At 47.7% G+C, this 17,473-nt stretch overlaps 1 protein-coding gene and 1 long non-coding RNA gene across 6 annotated transcripts in view; both read left to right on the top strand.

Moving 5' to 3' along the window:
• Positions 1-10,186, top strand: part of SDR42E1 (short chain dehydrogenase/reductase family 42E, member 1) — a 58,865-nt gene extending 48,679 nt beyond the window's left edge. For 2 of the 5 annotated variants that reach the window (XM_019820125.3, XM_045046656.1), the window contains exons 2-3: positions 5,150-5,243; positions 6,083-10,186. In XM_019820125.3, the coding sequence (XP_019675684.1) occupies positions 5,176-5,243; positions 6,083-7,196 (1,182 nt within the window). In that variant the 5' untranslated portion in view covers positions 5,150-5,175 and the 3' untranslated portion in view covers positions 7,197-10,186. Of the gene's footprint in view, positions 1-79; positions 213-257; positions 402-1,161; positions 2,673-5,149; positions 5,244-6,082 lie in introns of those variants that run through there. The other 3 variants (XM_019820127.3, XM_003998293.6, XM_019820126.3) reach the window with 3 other exon arrangements.
• Positions 10,187-12,961: 2,775 nt separating this feature from the next.
• Positions 12,962-17,473, top strand: part of LOC123382356 — a 58,473-nt gene continuing 53,961 nt past the window's right edge. The window contains exon 1 of the long non-coding RNA XR_006590619.1: positions 12,962-13,358. This is a non-coding gene — a long non-coding RNA (uncharacterized LOC123382356). The remainder of the gene's footprint in view (positions 13,359-17,473) is intronic.

Genomic DNA, 17,473 nt, shown 5'->3' with positions numbered 1-17,473 from the left:
TACTGACTGAGCTGAGCACCGCCCCCCTCCCCAGTTACCAGGCACTGTGCTCAGCCCTGTGGGGACACAAAAACGGAGGCGGAAGTCTAAAAGCAGACAGTGGAGGTGGGAATAGCAGTAGGGATGACCCTGCAAGGGCTCCCGCGAGGCTGGAACGCTCGGGTTGGGCACCTGAGAGAGATTCCTGGAGTGGACCTGCTGGCCCAGCCCAGGTGAGGATGGAAGAGAGCCCGCACATCATAGAGATGCCGAGACCTCCGGGCTTCCTAGAGAGGCCCGGAAGTGGCTCCAGGAGGCCGGCCCGACGGCTCCCGCGCGGAGCGGGGGTGGTCGCGGCGGACGCACCGGCCTGGGGCGAGCGTATCTCTCACGGCCTGCGTGCGCTGCCGTCTCTCGCCGCTGTGAGTGGGCCCCGGGCCTGGGTCGGGAGGGCCACCGCCGCTCCGCCGGGACCCGGGGCCGAGCCGGCTGTCGGTGACCCGGCCCCACCCGCGCGTCGTGGCGGCCGGGGTGGGACGAGCCGGGCGGCAGGTGGTACGGGGCGCGGGAGTGAGTGACGTCCACCCCGGTGATGGGAACGTCCTTCCCTTTCCAGCGCTCTCTCGGATTCCAACGAGCCGGGCGCCGCGTGGCTTTCTAGAATGTCGCGAAGACCTCACACACTGTCTAGGCGCTGGGGGTTTCCTTTTTTCTTCGTGTGTGTGTGTGTGTGTGTGTGTGTGTGTGTGTGTGTGTGTGTGTTTAACAGCAGACACCCCTCCCCCCCGCCCCAAGCTCCGAGTTTGCAGCAGGCATCTGTATCTAGCTAGACTTGATCACTTTTCATTTCGCAGTTCCTAGAAATACTACCTTTCCATAGGACGGGTGGTTCCCACTTACAGTGGAAGTGTGAGGTTCCCACTTAAAATGAATGTATTTCTTGTAAAAAGGTGAATAGATTTAAATAAAACATAATAAGTAATAGTAGCAGCGGTGGTACAGCCTTGTCTCAACCCCAGGGGGGCGACACACAGGGTTAAGAGTCCTGGCTGGGAAGTCCTCCAGGCCTGGCTTCAAGAGCTAGTAGCTCAACCAGTACAACTTGCATAATTTGTAGCCCAGTGTGGGGGGGGGGGGGAGGGGGGTAGTTTAAGATATTTTTTTCTTCCAGCTTTATTGAGATAATTGACCTAACACTGTAAATTTAAGGTTTGCAATGTGATGATTTGTTATGCCGTGAAATAACCAAAATAAAGTATGTTAACATCTCAGGCACCTCACATAATTATTGCGTGTGTGCTGAGAACTTTCAAGAGCTACTCTTAGCAGGTTTCAGGTATATAATACAGTGTTGTTGACTGTAGTCACATATACTGCTGTATACTAGTTCTCCAGAACTTTCTCTTATTATTGGAAATTTGTGCCGGCTCATTTCCTCCAACCCCCAGTCTCCAGTAACCACAATGCTACTCTCTGTTATGAGTATATCGACTTTCCAGTTAATTTTCTTTCCAAGTGTATTTGGCCTTTTAGGTTGTATACCTCCCACCCCCTTCACCTGTATCAGGGTTACTCTCCTTATCTTTAACAATATCTTTATTGCTTTGCTTGATATTAAACACAAATAATTTTTAGATCATGCATGGAATTTGAACAGCACCATTTCTAAACCCTCTAGCCTCAATGTATTTTCCTGATCTCAATCCAGTAAGAACACAGTTACCTTTTGCCTCTAGGTAGTACTTGGGCAGTAATTTAAAACACACCATCACAGGGTTAAAGTACTTGGAGTTACTTTATCTTGCTTAAAGCAAACGTAGTAAAATTTTATTTTTATGAAAGCAGTCTTCAATTCTCTTATCTGTTGTGGACTCCAGTGGCACCTAGATTTGTATATTACATTATAATACCAGAGGGTTAGTAACGTCATCAACTTGAACTCAAGGGATGAAGGAACTGTGTGCATAATCTAAGGTTCTTATTACTGATCCTTCGCATTTAATTAGGTCTTTGTAAGTCTAAGGTACCCGTAGTCATTTTTATGAGTTTTCTCATAACTTCCCTGTGAGATGTCAACTTTATTACCCTCACTTTATCTTAGTATTATCAAGAGGTCAGGCGGATTTAAATTTCATTTTTTCCTGTTTGTAATTAAGATTCCTTTTTTTGGATCATGTACTTAACTTTAACCCATATCTGATAGAATGACTGCTCAGGTCAGATGTGACCCTTCCCCCCTCCACCCAGAGGAAAGCAATTACTAAGCCGGGTTTTGAAAGAGCCTTAAAGTAATTGTGATTATAAACATTGGCCTGAGTGCCCAGCCCCAGGAGGAATCAGATGGTAACTAATTAATAAAACAGAAGCCATGAAGAATGTAAAAGTCAGGCAGCTAGTTGAAGAAAAATTGTATACGCTTCTTCTCCCTTCTGGCTTAGTGTTCTTGGAAGTTTGTTGCAGTTTTCCGGGAGATGTGTTTACTGCAGTGTTTTTTGTTTTTTTGTGTTTTTTTTCTGTGCTTTTTGATGTAGGGAGCCAGGAAGCAAGAAGGCAGCTCGGGTGGGGATGTTAATGGCTGGTGATCTGTGAAGGTTTTACCCACCTGGTGGATAGGCTTCTTTTCCTCGCTGTCTTGCCCCATCATTACTTTTCCCCTGTTCATTGCCACCTTTCTCGTCTGACCCCTTGATCAGGTCAGTCATACAAGTTCTCCCCTCGGATCCTTGTGGCAGTAGTTGGAAGCTGATGAGAAGGAGGGTGAATAGACCTGGCAGGTCCTCTGAAGCATTAATAACGTGCACCTCTACATTCCCAGCATGATTAATGTGCACATGTGCCATGACTGACCTGTGGTCCTGTGACTGGTCCGGAGTGGGTGGTTTCAAAAACAGAATAATTAAGAGATTAGGGAGAATTTCTGTTGGAATTTTCTTAATTGGACTCTGAGGCCTGGTCCATTTTCTGAATCCCTTACCGTGGAATTCTTGTGGAGATATTAAGAATACCTTGGGGTGCCTGGGTGGTTCAGTCAGTTTGATTCAGTCAGTTGAGCGTCGGACTTTGGCTCAGGTCATGATGTCACAGTCCGTGGGTTCGAGCCCAACGTCGGGCTCTGTGCTGACAGTTTGGAGCCTGGAACCTGCTTCGGGTTCTTTGTCTCCTGCTCTGTCTGTCCCTCCCCTGCTCACTCTCTCTCTCAAAACAAATAATTAAACATTAAACATTTTTTAAAAAATCTTAGACTTTGTTATCTGGCATCCTATTAATCAGAACTCTGTTAACCAAACAGAACGTTTTCAAAGCCTGTGTGTGTCGCTTGGGTTAATGATGGCGCACCCCTCAGACTCCGCCTGGGTGCTGCCCACTGCGGGCTCACTCAGTTGCTCGCCGGCTCACGTCCTGATTTCAGCCGAGCACCCTGGCACTGCGTCCTCACTGATAGGCCTCTAGCACAGCCCCATCACCTCTTACCCAGACCTTGCCGGTTTTCAGGCTCTCCTTCCCTCCGGGAAAAGTTTGATCTTTTACAAGGACCAGAGGGCGCGGGGCTGTTGGGTTGTCTGCAGAATAGAATTCACGTTCCCCTTCAGGAGCTCAGAGGTGTCTCCAAGCTGACCCCAGGCTATCTTTCCCGCCTGAATCACTATATTAATTGCCCAACACGGCCTTTCCCGTCACCATTCTGTTCATTCGTGATGCTCCCTCAGCCTGTCTCAGCCCGCCTCAGTCCTCTTGTTGTCACCCTTCAGCTCTGATGCCCACTTCGCAGTGCAGTCTTCTCTGATGAGCTCTTCAGAGTCAGTTTCTCTCCACGCCCAGCTCGGTGCTCCCACGGCACCTTGCTTACACCGACACGTGACAGCAATCTTGTTTCCTCCTTTTCACCTTGTAGTTTAGCTGCTTCCAAAAGCCTCACTCCATCGTCAGGTCCAGAATGCAGAAGTTCGTCTCATTTAGCTTTGCGTTGTTTTCATTCCGTAACCCAGACTTTTGTTTGTTTGTTTGTTTATTTACTTAGAGAATCGCAAGCAAGCTCCACGCTGCCAGCATGGAGCCCGATGCGGGACTCACGCTCACAAACCGTGAGATCATGACCAGAGCCAAAATCTAGAGTCAGCTGCTTAACCTACTGAGCCACCCAGGCACCCCCCAGAATTTCTTAGGAGAGAAGTTTAATGAAAATGGCAATGTGAAAGCAAGAAAGAAAAGAGAGCGGCAGTGTTCTTTGACTTACACAGCGGTGACTCTTACACACTGCAGAGCCCTGCGTCATTTGTGCCCAAAACAATTTTACTCAACTGGGTGTATTTCACGGTGTTCAAAATCACCCGTAAATTCAACAAATATTTGTTGAACATCTGCCATGTGGTAGGTTCTGGAAAAGGCTTGTCAGCAGAAAAGGCAGAAGGTCTCAGTTCTCATGGAACTTATGTTCTATTGTAAGGAGAGCAATAGTTTAAAACAGAAAAGATACTTTCAGGTGATAAGACGTGCCATGAAGGAACAACGGCAGTATTTAAGGTCAGGGGCTCTCCCTTAGGGCAATCAGAGAAGCATCCCTGACTGAGCAAGGGACGTTCAGGCAGACCTAGCGATTGGGAAAGGTACAGCCGGGCAAAGAACAGCCCTTCCCACTAAGGTGAAATAGAAGGTGTGTGCAGCCCTCAAGTTGCAGACGGGCTTGGCATCTCAAAGGGAGTCCAGTGGGCGGCGGGAGAACGCCAGATGAAGTCAGGGAGGGAGATTGGCGCCACATCACGGAGATCCAGGGAGGAAGTCCGGGTTGAAATATCCGTGACTGACATCCACTGTGTTTAGAAACAGCCTCCGTAGCTGTCCCACCCACTGACCTCTCTCTGCGTGGTGGACTGGTTAGCTTTCCTGGCGATCTCAGGAACTTAGTACGGTTGTGCAGAAGAACTCGTCAAGCATTTCCGCAACCCTGTGCTTTTGAGAGATGTGACCTTGGTACGTGGAAAGGTAATGGGACAACCAGTCCCCAGACCCTTAGAGCTCCAAGCAAAGGAAGTGTGAGAAATGACATCACAGAGTGCCCGTCCTCTGTTGGGCGTTCTGCTGAGTCTTCATAAGCCTTGTTATCAGCTCCCCTTTTCTGATGCAGCACTAGGCCAGGTGGGGTCAGTAACATTGTTGCATTTCTTTCTACTAGGTCCAGTGAGCTCCTGACTGCCACCTATGGACTCCCGCAAATCCCCGAAGGAAACGGTCCTTATTACAGGAGGAGGTGGCTATTTCGGTTTCCGGTCAGTGCATCGATAAACACGTCTGTGGAATTATTTTATTGGTAGTTGCTGGAAAAAAAATGACAGCTTTTGACTCTGACATGAGTACAGTGTAGACTTTTGCTCATTTGAACAGCGTTAAACCAGAAATGAACTAGGTTGCCCACTGCTCAGACATTGAAATTCAGAACTACAGATATATACTACTTTAAGAAAGATTCTTTGTAAAGGCATTAAATTGGGGGCGGGTGTAGATAATGCGCCCACCAAAAACATTTTAAAATAATACTTACTCTTTTTTCTAATGTTTATTTGTTTTTGAAAGAGAGAGAGAGAGAAAGTGAGCAGGGGAGGGCAGAGAGAGAGAGAGAGAGAGAGAGAGGGAGAGAGAGAGAGAATCCCAAGCAGGCTCCACGCTGTCATCACAGAGCCCGATGCTGGGCTTGAACTCACGAACCATGAGATCACAACCTGAGCCGAAACCAGGAGTCTGAGGCTCAAGTGCCTGAGCCACCCGGGTGCCCCCAAATAATAAGTTATTCCTTTGCAGCTCTGTTATCATTCATGAATGTCCCAAAGAATGGATGGTGGGTCCTAAAACAGAGGGGGAAAATGGAACCTGTAGTTGCTACCATCTATGTGAGAAGATAGAAGAAGCAAGGATATGTGGATCCTCAGTTTTGAATATTTGCGTGCTTACATAAGGGATTGTTGCACAATGAACATGTAAAGCGGGGGGACTCAGGATAAGCCCAGAAGACTTGGGTCAGCCCCACATTGATTGGTAAATTATTTTATGCGGTTTTCGTCAGGCATAGCTTAGTCAACGATTCGATCTAACTTGCTTTTCCTCGTTTCAGCCTAGGCTGTGCTCTGAACCAGAAAGGATTCCACGTGATTCTCTTTGACATCAAAAGCCCTGCTCATCCCTTGCCAGAGGGAGTCAAGTTTATACACGGAGACGTTCGCCACCTCTGTGATGTGGAGAAAGCCTTCCAGGATGTGGACGTTGCATGTGTGTTCCATATCGCCTCTTACGGCATGTCGGGGCGGGAGCAGCTGAATCGAAGCCTGATTGAAGAAGTCAACGTCGGGGGCACAGACCACATCCTCCAGGTTTGCAGGAGGAGAGGGGTGCCAAGGTTAGTTTACACTAGCACTTTCAATGTCATCTTTGGAGGTCAAGTTATCAGAAATGGAGATGAATCTCTGCCTTACCTACCTCTTCACCTCCATCCTGATCACTACTCTCGGACCAAATCTATTGCAGAAAAGAAAGTGCTGGAGGCCAATGGTGCTACCCTGGTAAGAGGTGATGGTGTCTTGAGAACCTGTGCTCTGAGGCCGGCTGGCATCTACGGGCCTGGAGAACAAAGGCACCTTCCCAGGATAGTGAGCTACATTGAGAGGGGTCTCTTCAAGTTTGTGTATGGGGATCCTGGGAGCCTGGTTGAATTTGTCCACGTGGATAACTTGGTCCAGGCTCACATTCTGGCCTCAGAGGCCCTGACAGCTGCCAAGGGCCACGTGGCCTCTGGGCAGCCCTACTTCATTTCGGACGGCAGACCCGTGAACAACTTTGAGTTCCTCCGGCCTCTGGTTGAGGGCCTGGGCTACAGGTTCCCATCCATCCGCCTGCCCTTGACCCTCATCTACTGTTTTGCTTTCCTGACAGAAATGGCTCACTTCCTTTTTGGTCGGGTCTACAACTTCCAGCCCTTCCTCACCCGCACAGAAGTTTACAAAACTGGCGTCACACATTACTTTAGTCTAGAGAAGGCCAAGAAGGAGCTGGGTTATGAGGCTCAGCCATTTGACCTCCAGGAAGTAGTCGACTGGTTTAAGGCACATGGCCACGGCAGAAGTCCTGGGGGTCATGCCTCCGGGTGTCTTGTTTGGGATGGGCTGACGGTCTTCCTCTTGGTCATAGTGGTTCTCATATGGCTGCCTTCTCCTGTGGCTCGATCACTCTGAAGGAGCTAGAAACACATCGGATCACACTTGGTGAGATGGTTTTCAAGAAACACAGTATTAAACAATGTGTCTTTCTCTATCTAAATAAATCTACATCAATATCTAGATAGTTAGATACAAATGGATACCTGGTAGCAAATCTTGGCTCCTCAAATTGCTACTTAATAGATTCTTGGAAGGGCACTTGGGTGACTTAGTCGACTCTTGATCTCGGCTCAGGTCATGATCTCACGGTTTGTGAGCTCGAGTGGCAGGGAGACTGCTTGGGATTCTCTTTCTCCCTCTCTCTCCCCACACCCCACCTCAAAATGAATCAATAACTTTAAAAAAAAAGAAAAGAAATAAAAGAACAGATTCTTGGATGAAGTCTTCATTTCTTACCTTCTTGGACCAAACAAACCATCATAGGGGAAAAAAAAGAAGCAAAGATCAGTTTGAGATGCGGTTTCGTGTGTCTTCCTCCTTTTGATGGGTACAATAGAAGTCATTTTGGAGCCACAGAGCGAGATGAGGAAAATTGGAAATGTCTTGAGTTTCTCAGAAGTCAAAAATGTAGTTACTTCTGTCCTCTACTATCTCTGTCCAGTTACAGTAGACTAAAATGTGCACTGATACCGGAGTGGCAAAACACTAACAGGCTTGAAAATGTGTGAAAACCACCAAATTGGGTCAGATCCCTACAGACCAACCCTCTGAGGAGGTGGAAGCTTTTGAGAGACGTTATATGAGCCATTCATTCCTGTAGTTTTTAGGAATTACTCTTTGCCCTTTACGATATAAGGGCGTTACACCTGTGTGATCACATGGTAAGGTGTGATTTTTAAACAAATAGAACTGTGTCTTCCCTCATAGGATTCTTTTGAGGATTAAATTAGACAAGACGTATCAAGTGCCACTCAACACACACAAGTCATTATTTTAATTAATATCGTTGCCATACATTCCTGATACAAACCCTTGTGAGGGTTTTCTTCCTCAGGGGAGTTCTGTTCAGAGGTGTTAGTGTTCTGTTAGTGCTGTCGCTCTAACGTTTCTGGAATGTCTTTGGGGTAAGCCCCTCAGAGTCTGTAACCAGCACGTTTGCATATGCTCAGTGTTTGTAAAGTTTTGGTCTCTGAGCCTAGAGTAACATTTAGGAAACGGCTAAAAATCCGACTAAGGAAGATGGTCAAGGGAATGATGCTATTTGTAATTCAAAAATGAAACATAACTCTGAACTAATAGACTGCTTTTCTTCCGGGAAGAGGTTTTGTTCCCTGAAGGCAGCTTCCAATGAGGAATGTTTTGAAGGGTGTCATTACCGTCCAGCCACTCCTGAGGACTGCTGTGTAAGACATTCAGTTTGTACAGTTGCATAGGAACCAACGTGGAAAGAAGACAGAGGATCTTCACCCCTTCCACAATTCCAGTTTCAGAAAAGCCAGTATTAAAGCATAAGGCAGATAGATTGCTGCGGAAGGTGATGTTCGAGCTGTTTTGAGATTATTTGTAGAAAGAAGGTGCCAGGTGAATAGTCCCTGGTTAATGCTGCCTGGATCTTTTGGAGAAAAGCACTCAACCTGATACCAGGAGACCTGCAACCATGAATGGTTTGTGTGGCCTTAACCAAGCGATTGAAGCCTGTTTCCTCATTTGGGAATGACCCGTATCTGCCTTTTCTACAAACCCACCCACCCACCCTCCTCACACGGGTGGTTGTGAGCTTAAAATAAGATGTCGTGAAAGTACTTTCAAAGATAAACTAAAACATAAATATGAGGTGGTGGTGAGCATTTTTGGTAAAAGGTTTTCGGAGTCTTTTTCTATCTTAAGAAGCTTTTGCTTTAGCCTGGAGTTCGCTTGTATGAGCACCTAGGCAAGTCCAGCAGTCCAGGTGCTGCACGGCGGGCGCCCGTGTTCACGTACAGCCCACTAATGGCATGACGTGTCTGCACGAGAAGGCCACTGAAAGAGTGGATAAGTTCAGCAAGACATCTATGCAGTGTCCTTGAGAGGCATCGCAGACTTGCAGAACATGTTTTCAACAAGGTCCTGGAGAACAATGATAGATACTTCTTAGTTTTCTCGCACCAAGTGGACTGAGTGTAGGGGGGTTTTCCTGTTTTCCACACGAAACTAAGGATGGCTATTCGGGCCTTGTTGTCATCCAGGGAAGAGACATTCGGCTGTCCCTCACCACTTACACCCATGTCCACTGTCCCCTTGAGACAAGAGTTCATCTACCGTTCATGAGCTCACTCTTGGTCTTTCTTCTTGTATTAATGATCTGTTGCATTACCCTAAGACATGCTACGAATTACACTAAGGTGGATCATGTTAACACAGTACCCCCAAGACATATCTTAAAACGACAAACATCACCTCCTGGCTTTTACGGGTCAGGTATTTTGGTGCGGCTTAACTGCGTCGGTTTGCTTGGAGTCCCTCATGAGGGTCATCCCGTGGTATCTGGCACGACAGTCCTCTGGAAGCCTGACGGAAGCTGGAGGGTCCACCCAGGATGGCTCACCCACACGACCATTGGCAGGAGGCTCAATGCCTCACCATACGGGCACCTCCGTAGGCTTGCTTGAATGTCTTCACAACATGGTAGCTGGTTTTCCCCAGAGCAGGTGATCCAGGAGAGCAGGGTGGAAGCTGCAATGGCTTTTACGGCTTATCCTCAAACACCACACCCTGGCACTCCCACAGTATACTGGTTACACAGGTCAGTCTAATTCAGTGTGGGGAGGAAGGAAGTACCCAAAGGTGTGGATACCAGAAGGTGGGGAATGTTGGGGGCCATCTTGGAGGCTGGGCTCTTGGTTCCATCCTCTGAGTCATTTTTCCTTTCAGTGAAAGGTAGCCCGTGTAGATAGACCGTTAACATGTTCTTAGCCCGTTACCACCCAGTAGAATTTGGGGGATATAAAGCCCTCTTTACATTTTGTAGTGTATCTCTTTTAGTCCAAGCTGATAATGTTAATGCAAATATAATTATTTTTGAACTCTGTGTGTCTCCTCTGAGTCTTACTCCAGTTCACTCCATTAGGCAAAAGCCACACCCACATATTTCTTGGAGATAACTCCTTCTTTGCCTTGGGCTGCTGCTCAGACTGCTGAGGGACAATAACCCTTATTATTTGAACAACTTTTTTAGGGACCACCTTAGGTCTCTCTGAAGTCTTACAAGGTTTTGTAGCCACAACCTCAGTCGTGCACGGTCATTTCCACGATACTGCATTGGCTACCCAGGTTAGCGCTATCCCACGTGGGAGGCTACACAGCACATAAAGACCAAGGGGTGGGGAATCACTGGGGTCCATGTTGGAGCCTGCTACCACACTCCTATATGTTTCATTGGTTTCCTTTATCCTCTCCTCCACACTGGTTGTAAGTGGAATATTTCTTCAGTGCTCAGTCCTAGACCCTCTTCTAATACCATACTTTCTCTCCCTAAGTGATCTTGTCCAAACCCCTGGCTTTCATTTCTATCTCTGTGCCAAACAGTGACCACTAAATAGAGTTCCAGCCCAGACCATTCTGAGCTCCAGACCCATCTACCCAAGTACCTCTGCTTCTCTGCCTGGATACATCACACACACTCTCAGTGCGCATATCCAAGATGAATTCACAATCCCTCCAAATTCTTCCAGGGTTTCTTTCTCAGTAAATGTTACCAAGACCCATTGAGTTTCTTATGCCAGAAATCTGGGATACTCTTTGATCCCTGCCTCCCCTTAACTTGACATACCTGACCCACCTTGAAGCCCATCGATTTTAACTTCTACTCATGCCTCAAAGTTGTGCAGTGAACAGGTGTTACCTCTCTGCCCTGGGTTCCAATAATATCCCCTTTTCTCTTCCACTACATCCCCTCCTGCCTCCCTTCGATCCATTCTCCACCAGTGGACTGATCCTATAAAGATGTAAATCTATGTCAGGGCACCTGGGTGGCTCAGTCGGTGAAACGTCCAACTCTTGATCTTGGCTCAGGTCATGATCTCACAGATCGTGGGCTTGAGCCCTACATCGGGCCCTGCACTGACAGTGTGGAGCCTGCTTGGGATTCTCTCTCTCCCTATCTCTCTGCCCCTCCCTTCTGCCCCTCCCTTGCTCTCTCCCTCTCTCAAAATAAATAAAATAAACTAAAAAAAAAAGACGTAAATCTATTCACGTCCCTGCTCAAAACTCTCCTTAGGTTTAGGCTGAAAATCCTTAGTGTGAGCCCAAGGCTTTGCCTGCTCCAGCCCCTGCTTACAGTAGCTTCAAGGTCATCTCCCAGCATACTCCCTTCTCTGCCCAAGCCGTACCAGCTTCTTGCGTGTTCCGGGGTTTCAAGCTTGTCACACCCCTCCCCCACTGTGGGGCTCCTGTTTATTTCATGTCTCAGCTTCAGGTCTCTTCTTCCGGTGGCCTCCTTCCGTGATCCCAACAGGTGAGATGTGGTCTTCCTGCTACAAACTCTTAGAGCACTTGCCTGTCTTTCACAGCCTTTATCACAACTGTAATAGCCGTTGCAATTCTGTCTTGCGCCTGGAAACTCCGTGAGGGCAGGAGCTTTGTCTTACTGCCGTGTCCCTCACGCCTTGCACGAAACAGGAGTTCAAGAAATATTTGCGAATGAGCGCTGTTTTTCCCTCTAAGAGTGAACACTCCTTTCTGGCGCATACATTAGTGTTTCTGATCTGTCGACGTAGTAAGTAACGAGGCCAGGCCGCCTGTGGGCAGAGCGGAAAGTCATTTGTGTTCCTTTCACGTCTCAGCTGAAAACTGACCACTTTAAAGAACTCGGGCCTGTTTTCTGAAAGGCAGCTTTCGTCCTTTCTAAGGTCAGGGGACACCGCAGTCAAGGAATTCCGTTAGTTCATGGTTCCCAGCTGCCCTCACCTTCCCTCACCTGTGGATCGAATCCCCAAATCCGCATCAACTCCGGAGCGGTGTTTCTCCTTGTGCACACGGGTCTGCTTCTAGACACCCGGGCATTCACCACCCCACTGGGGTGAGCCACCCTAAGCGCTGCTTCCCAGGGCTAGGTGGGCGGTTATCTGAGAGCCCGTTTTGGGGGTGGGGGTGGGGGGGGTCTCACCATGTGACACAGAGCGCCACAGTGGAAACCAAAGGTAATGCAAAACTGCCTACATCTGCAAGAAAGGAAGAAGAGCCTGTTGAAATACTTGCTTTCATAGGTGCTGTTCTAATCATGGATGTCAGAGGGTGCCATGTTATGAATAGCACGGTCCTGAGGGCCAGATGACTAATGCTGGCACCAGATGACCCAGGCTATTGTATTTCTTGAGTCTACAGAGGAGGCCTAGGGGTTTACTTTCCTAAGTCACCTCACACAGTGACTATAAGAAAGCCAGTACTGTTCTGCTGTAGATTGATTTACCGACAACTGTTGGGGCACCTCCTACCTTGTATCGCTTTCCGAATCCCCCAGCCTGACAAGCCGGCGTAATTCTACTTCTGGCTCCCACCCAATTGTGCACTCTGGGGTTAATGGTCCCCGTGTGAGCCGGCCTCGGCAGCCGGCACCAAGCACTTCGTGTCTTATTAAAATTGTTCCCGTTTGGGGCCCTGATTGGCTCGGTCGGTTAAGCATCCAACTTCGGCTCAGGTCATGATCTCACAGTTCGTGAGTTCGAGCCCTGTGTTGGCCTCTGTGCTGACAGCTCGGAGCTTGGAGCCTGCTTCAGGTTCTGTGTCTCCCTCTCTCTCTGCCCCTCCCTTGCATGTGCTTGTGTGCTCTCTCTCTCACAAAAGTAAATAAACATTAAAAATAAAATAAAACAGTCCCTGTTTGCTAGCATCCCTTACTTTGGAGAATGACGCCCACTCCCCTTTTTGATGAGAAACCCATCCCCAACCCTCCAAGGCGCTGACCTCCCCAATCAATTGGACCCGACCAATCAAAAGGCCGCCATCCTTTTGCCCACAGTCATTGGTCGAAGTGGGCCAATTAGCATCCTGTCTTCAACTTTTCTCCTCGAGCTGCTCCCGGAAATTCCTCTGCCGGGGTTGCTTCAGTTGCCGGTTGGGTTCTTGAGCTGCTGCGGCCTCTCCCACCCCGAAGCACAGACTGAGCTCTGATGATACTGTTTGGGCTCCTGGCTGCCGCTGTCAGTTAGGTACAGCAGAGCCCAGAAATGGAGAAAGAGAAGTCCTGGATCGTCATGTCGTGTGAGTCTCAGTACATTTTCTTCTCTTAAAGCTTTTTTGAGTTGGGTTTTTCTCCGTGCATTGGAAAGGTCTTGGCACAGGTGAATACACTCTCTGGTGTCCAAAGGCGCTCACTCTCCACTCACCTGCGTGCCTTCTGCCTTATGGGGCAGGTGGTGGTGAGGGGAGCATGCTTTTAAAAAGCCCCCAGAGATGTGCTCGCTTCGGCAGCACATATACTAAAAAGCCCCCAGAGAACTGAACATTCGCTGGAGCTCTTCTTCCAAAGTCCGACTGATGTCCTTTCATAGAATCCTGCCCATCTGGGCTGGACTCATCTTTAGGACTTTATTGTTGTGTAAGAAGATTGTTTGACAAAGTGATGTGTTCCCCAGAACTTACGCGTCCCGTGAGGGTAGGGACCACGTGCTGTCAAGCTCTTTTTTTTTTTATGTTTGTTTACTTTTGAGAAAAAGAGAGCGAGCATGAGTGGGGGAGGGGCAGAGAGGGAGACACAGAATCTGAAACAGGCTCCAGGCTCTGAGCTGTCAGCACAGAGCGTGATGTGGGGCTCGAACTCACGGACTGTGAGATCATGACCTGAGCCCAAGTCGGATGCTTAACCCACTGAGCCCCCCAGGCGCCCCTGTGTTGTCAACCTCTTATCCAGAGCACACCGCACAGCCCCTTCACCTGCCCAGTAAATGCTTATTGATTGGCTGAATGCATTTATCAGCCCAGTGACCTCATTTGAGGTGACAACTGTGCTACCCCAGTCGTCCCTTGTAAACCTGTGGCCCCCAGCCCTCCCCGAAAAGAACACGGGAGGCCCAAGCTAAAAACACAGATGCCAGGATTCAATGCAGGACTATTAAGCGCAGCCCTCATGGGCTGTATCAGAGCCCCAGATTTATTTCAGGTGCTCTCATCAGCAAGGTAACTGTGTGAGGGGATCGTCATCACTTCGCTGTGTGTGTGTATGTAAAATCCTCGATTTTGGAACTCTGTTGTGTATACTTCGATAAAAATGACACGCAGACTCGGAACCCCTCCCAGTGGGGCTGGGAATCGGCAGTCCCAGTGTTTCTGGTCTTCGCACAGGAGGTAAAAAATGCTGCCTGATGCCAAGCACGTGCTCCCTTCCCAAGATGCTAAGTGAGAGGCTCCCGAATCCTCTGTGCTCTTCCCCTTCCAGTGCTCAGCCCCGGCCCAGGCTCAGCACACCTCTGCTGAGTTCATCAAGGAGATGGGAGTCACAGAACGTCTTTAGATTCAGGTGACCTCCCTCCACCCACTTTCTGCAGGCACAGGTGTTATTTGTTGACAGACAAGTGGTGGCACATCTCAGCGCTGACTTGAGCCCACCTGGAACCTGCTGCTTTTGGCCAAAGGGCTTGTTTTGTAACCCGTGTGGTTGGGCCTGGTTACCTGATCTTTTAGCACAAAACGGCCGTTTGCAATTGAAAATCTAACCAGAAATGGAGTCATTCAGATCGTGGCCTTTCTTTTCTTTTCTTTTTCTTTCTTTCGAAGGTTTTATATTTAAGCAGTCTCTACACCCATCATGGGGCTTGGCTCACAACCGTGAAATCAAGAGTCACACTCCACCAACTGAGCCAGCCAGGCGCCCCCAGACCATGGCATTTCGAAGCTGTACAAGTTCATAAGATGTTACCCTTCTGTATTTTAGAACTAGTGCATACCAGGAAAGATAGCTTTGTTACTGGAATCAAGTAATTATGGCTGAGGTGAAATCTAGTTCACTACAAAGAAAGTACATGCAGTGAAGTAACCCGGGCAAGTAACTTTCAGCCAACAAGGGGTATTTGTGGTAATTTGCAATGCTTATTTTTAACAAGCTGGTTGAAGCATGCAAGTAATTAAATTCTTCATTACTAATATGTAGGACTTTAAAAAACTTTTTTAAAAAACTAATTTTATTTATTGTGAGAGAAAGAGAGAAAGGCGGGGGGGGGGGGGGGGGGGGGGAAGGGCAGAGAGAGAGGAAGACAGAATCCCAAGCATGCTCCATGCTGTCAGCACCGAGCTCCATATGGGGCTTGAACCCACAAACTGCAAGATCATGGCCTGAGCCAAAGTCAAGAGTCAGACGCTTAGCCAACTGAACCACCCAGGCGCCCCAATATGTAGGATTTTAATCCTGGCAAATATTCTAGATGTGTCTTCCTCCATTCTTCCAGGGGAGTCTTATTACAGACCTAAAAGTGAAATCCTTACTTACTAATACATATTTTTAAATTTTGTTATGAGAATGAGTCGTTGCCTGCCCTTAACCATCCCCTGCGTGCTGGTGTCCTGAGCAGCTAATAGAGGTTTAAAGTGCTGCTGAGCTTTGAAGAGGAGTTGTTTGCTGTGTTGCTGGGGCAGTTACAACACCCCCGCTGAGTTGTGGTCAAGTAACTTCCATAGGGGATTGTGCTTTTAGGTGTGTCCAACACTGGGGAAATGATGGATATTAACCTGCCACCCTTGTTAACTAAGTTACTCAAAGACAGTCATTCTTAATAGTTCATTGTGATTACTGTTGACCATTTACCTCCTATAAGGCTCTATGTATTTAACCTCATTTCGTTTTCTCAATGACTTTTGAAAGGAGGTGCATTTATTAGCTCCCATTCACATGTGAGGTTACGGAGGTTTAGAGAGATGGCGTCTCTCGCCCAAGATCATCCAAAGCCATTCATCCTGGAAGTGCCAAAGCTGGGATTTGAGACGGGTCCACTTGAATCTGGATACCAAAGTCTTGACTGCCTTGTCTGCAGTGGCTTTATTTCAGCATGGCATGCATTCAGGGCTAAGCATCACGCAGACACTATATGCAATTAAAATATGAATTTAGTTGTTGCAAAACCCACTTCACTGTACATAGGGATTTGTGCTGCACCAACTTGTAGTAAGTTACATCAACAAGCAAAGCATTATTTTACCCTATTAATGCAAGTGTGGTGGGGCTGGATATATATGTGTGTGGGAGGGTAAGTTAAGGAGGATGGCAAATTAGAGCTGTAATAACTTTTATAGAACATCTTCCAAGGATAGTTGATTTGTTTTTGCACCTAATCGTATCCTGGCATGGGTACTCCTGCAATGTGCTAATCTCCTCTCCCCGAATCGATGTCTTAGGAGCAGAGCCCAAGTATTACCCTCTGCTGATGGACATTTGCCTCACCTGCAGTCTCTTACATCATTCTGGGTACAGAGCAGGAGCCAAATAACAACCTGCCAAAGTTAGGAAAATGCAAAGTCCAACTTGTTGAGCTACCCTTTGGCGTTTAAATTCTCCCAAAGAAAGGTGAACTGTTTTCACAGCCCTTCGGAGTGGAGGTTTCTCTAAGCCCTGGAAAGATCTTAGACCGTTGGCCCAAGCAGAAAATAATTATCTGGTGGCGGATGTTCATGGTCCCTCAATGCTCAAGGGACCTATGCATTCACGTGCGCTGCCTTAGGCGGGATCAGCCTTTCTTTCGCAGCGTGACTTTGAACCGATGTGCCGCTCCTCTGCAAAGCGGAGAGATAGCCTTCCTTACTCACAGAGCAGCTTGTGTCCATGAAGTGGCACGGAGGCACTTGTGTAACCTGCAAAGCACTGTGCACATAGATGCTTAATTAATAGCTATTCTGCTGGGGGAGGCAGCTGGTGGTGTGCAGGAACAGATACAAAGTGCTGGTTGAGTCGGAGGCATTCACTCGGAATGCTCAGTAAGTAATTAGCCAGGCAGGACTGGGGTGTGAATGAAAGCTGCATGTTCAGATAAGGAAGGTAGGAGTGAAAATGTTTCATTGATTCCCGCCTAATTAACCTGTGCTAGTTTGTTTACTGTGGCTTTAAACGCCTCAATCCAGTGACCTTTTGAGCTCTAACGTTTGGAGGCTTTTTTTTTTTTTTGAAGCTGGAGAGGAGATTACACTATGCTAGAGAAAAAAAATGGTAGTCAGTTGCCTGTCTGCTTTACATTTCGATTTATTTATTTATTTATTTATTTATTTATGTATTTATGTATTTATGTATTTATTTCTCAAGTTAATTAACCTTTTGTTGTATTTAAACAGACACAATGGTGTCTGCAGGCCGAAAAGCCAACTCAAAATGGGTATCGATCAACCTCTTTATACCC

This window comes from Felis catus, chromosome E2, assembly GCF_018350175.1.
Source record: "Felis catus isolate Fca126 chromosome E2, F.catus_Fca126_mat1.0, whole genome shotgun sequence".
Classification (NCBI taxonomy): Eukaryota; Metazoa; Chordata; class Mammalia; order Carnivora; family Felidae; genus Felis; species Felis catus.
The sequence above is the reverse complement of the archived record's forward strand: the minus strand, read 5'-3'. Positions and strand labels throughout refer to the sequence as shown.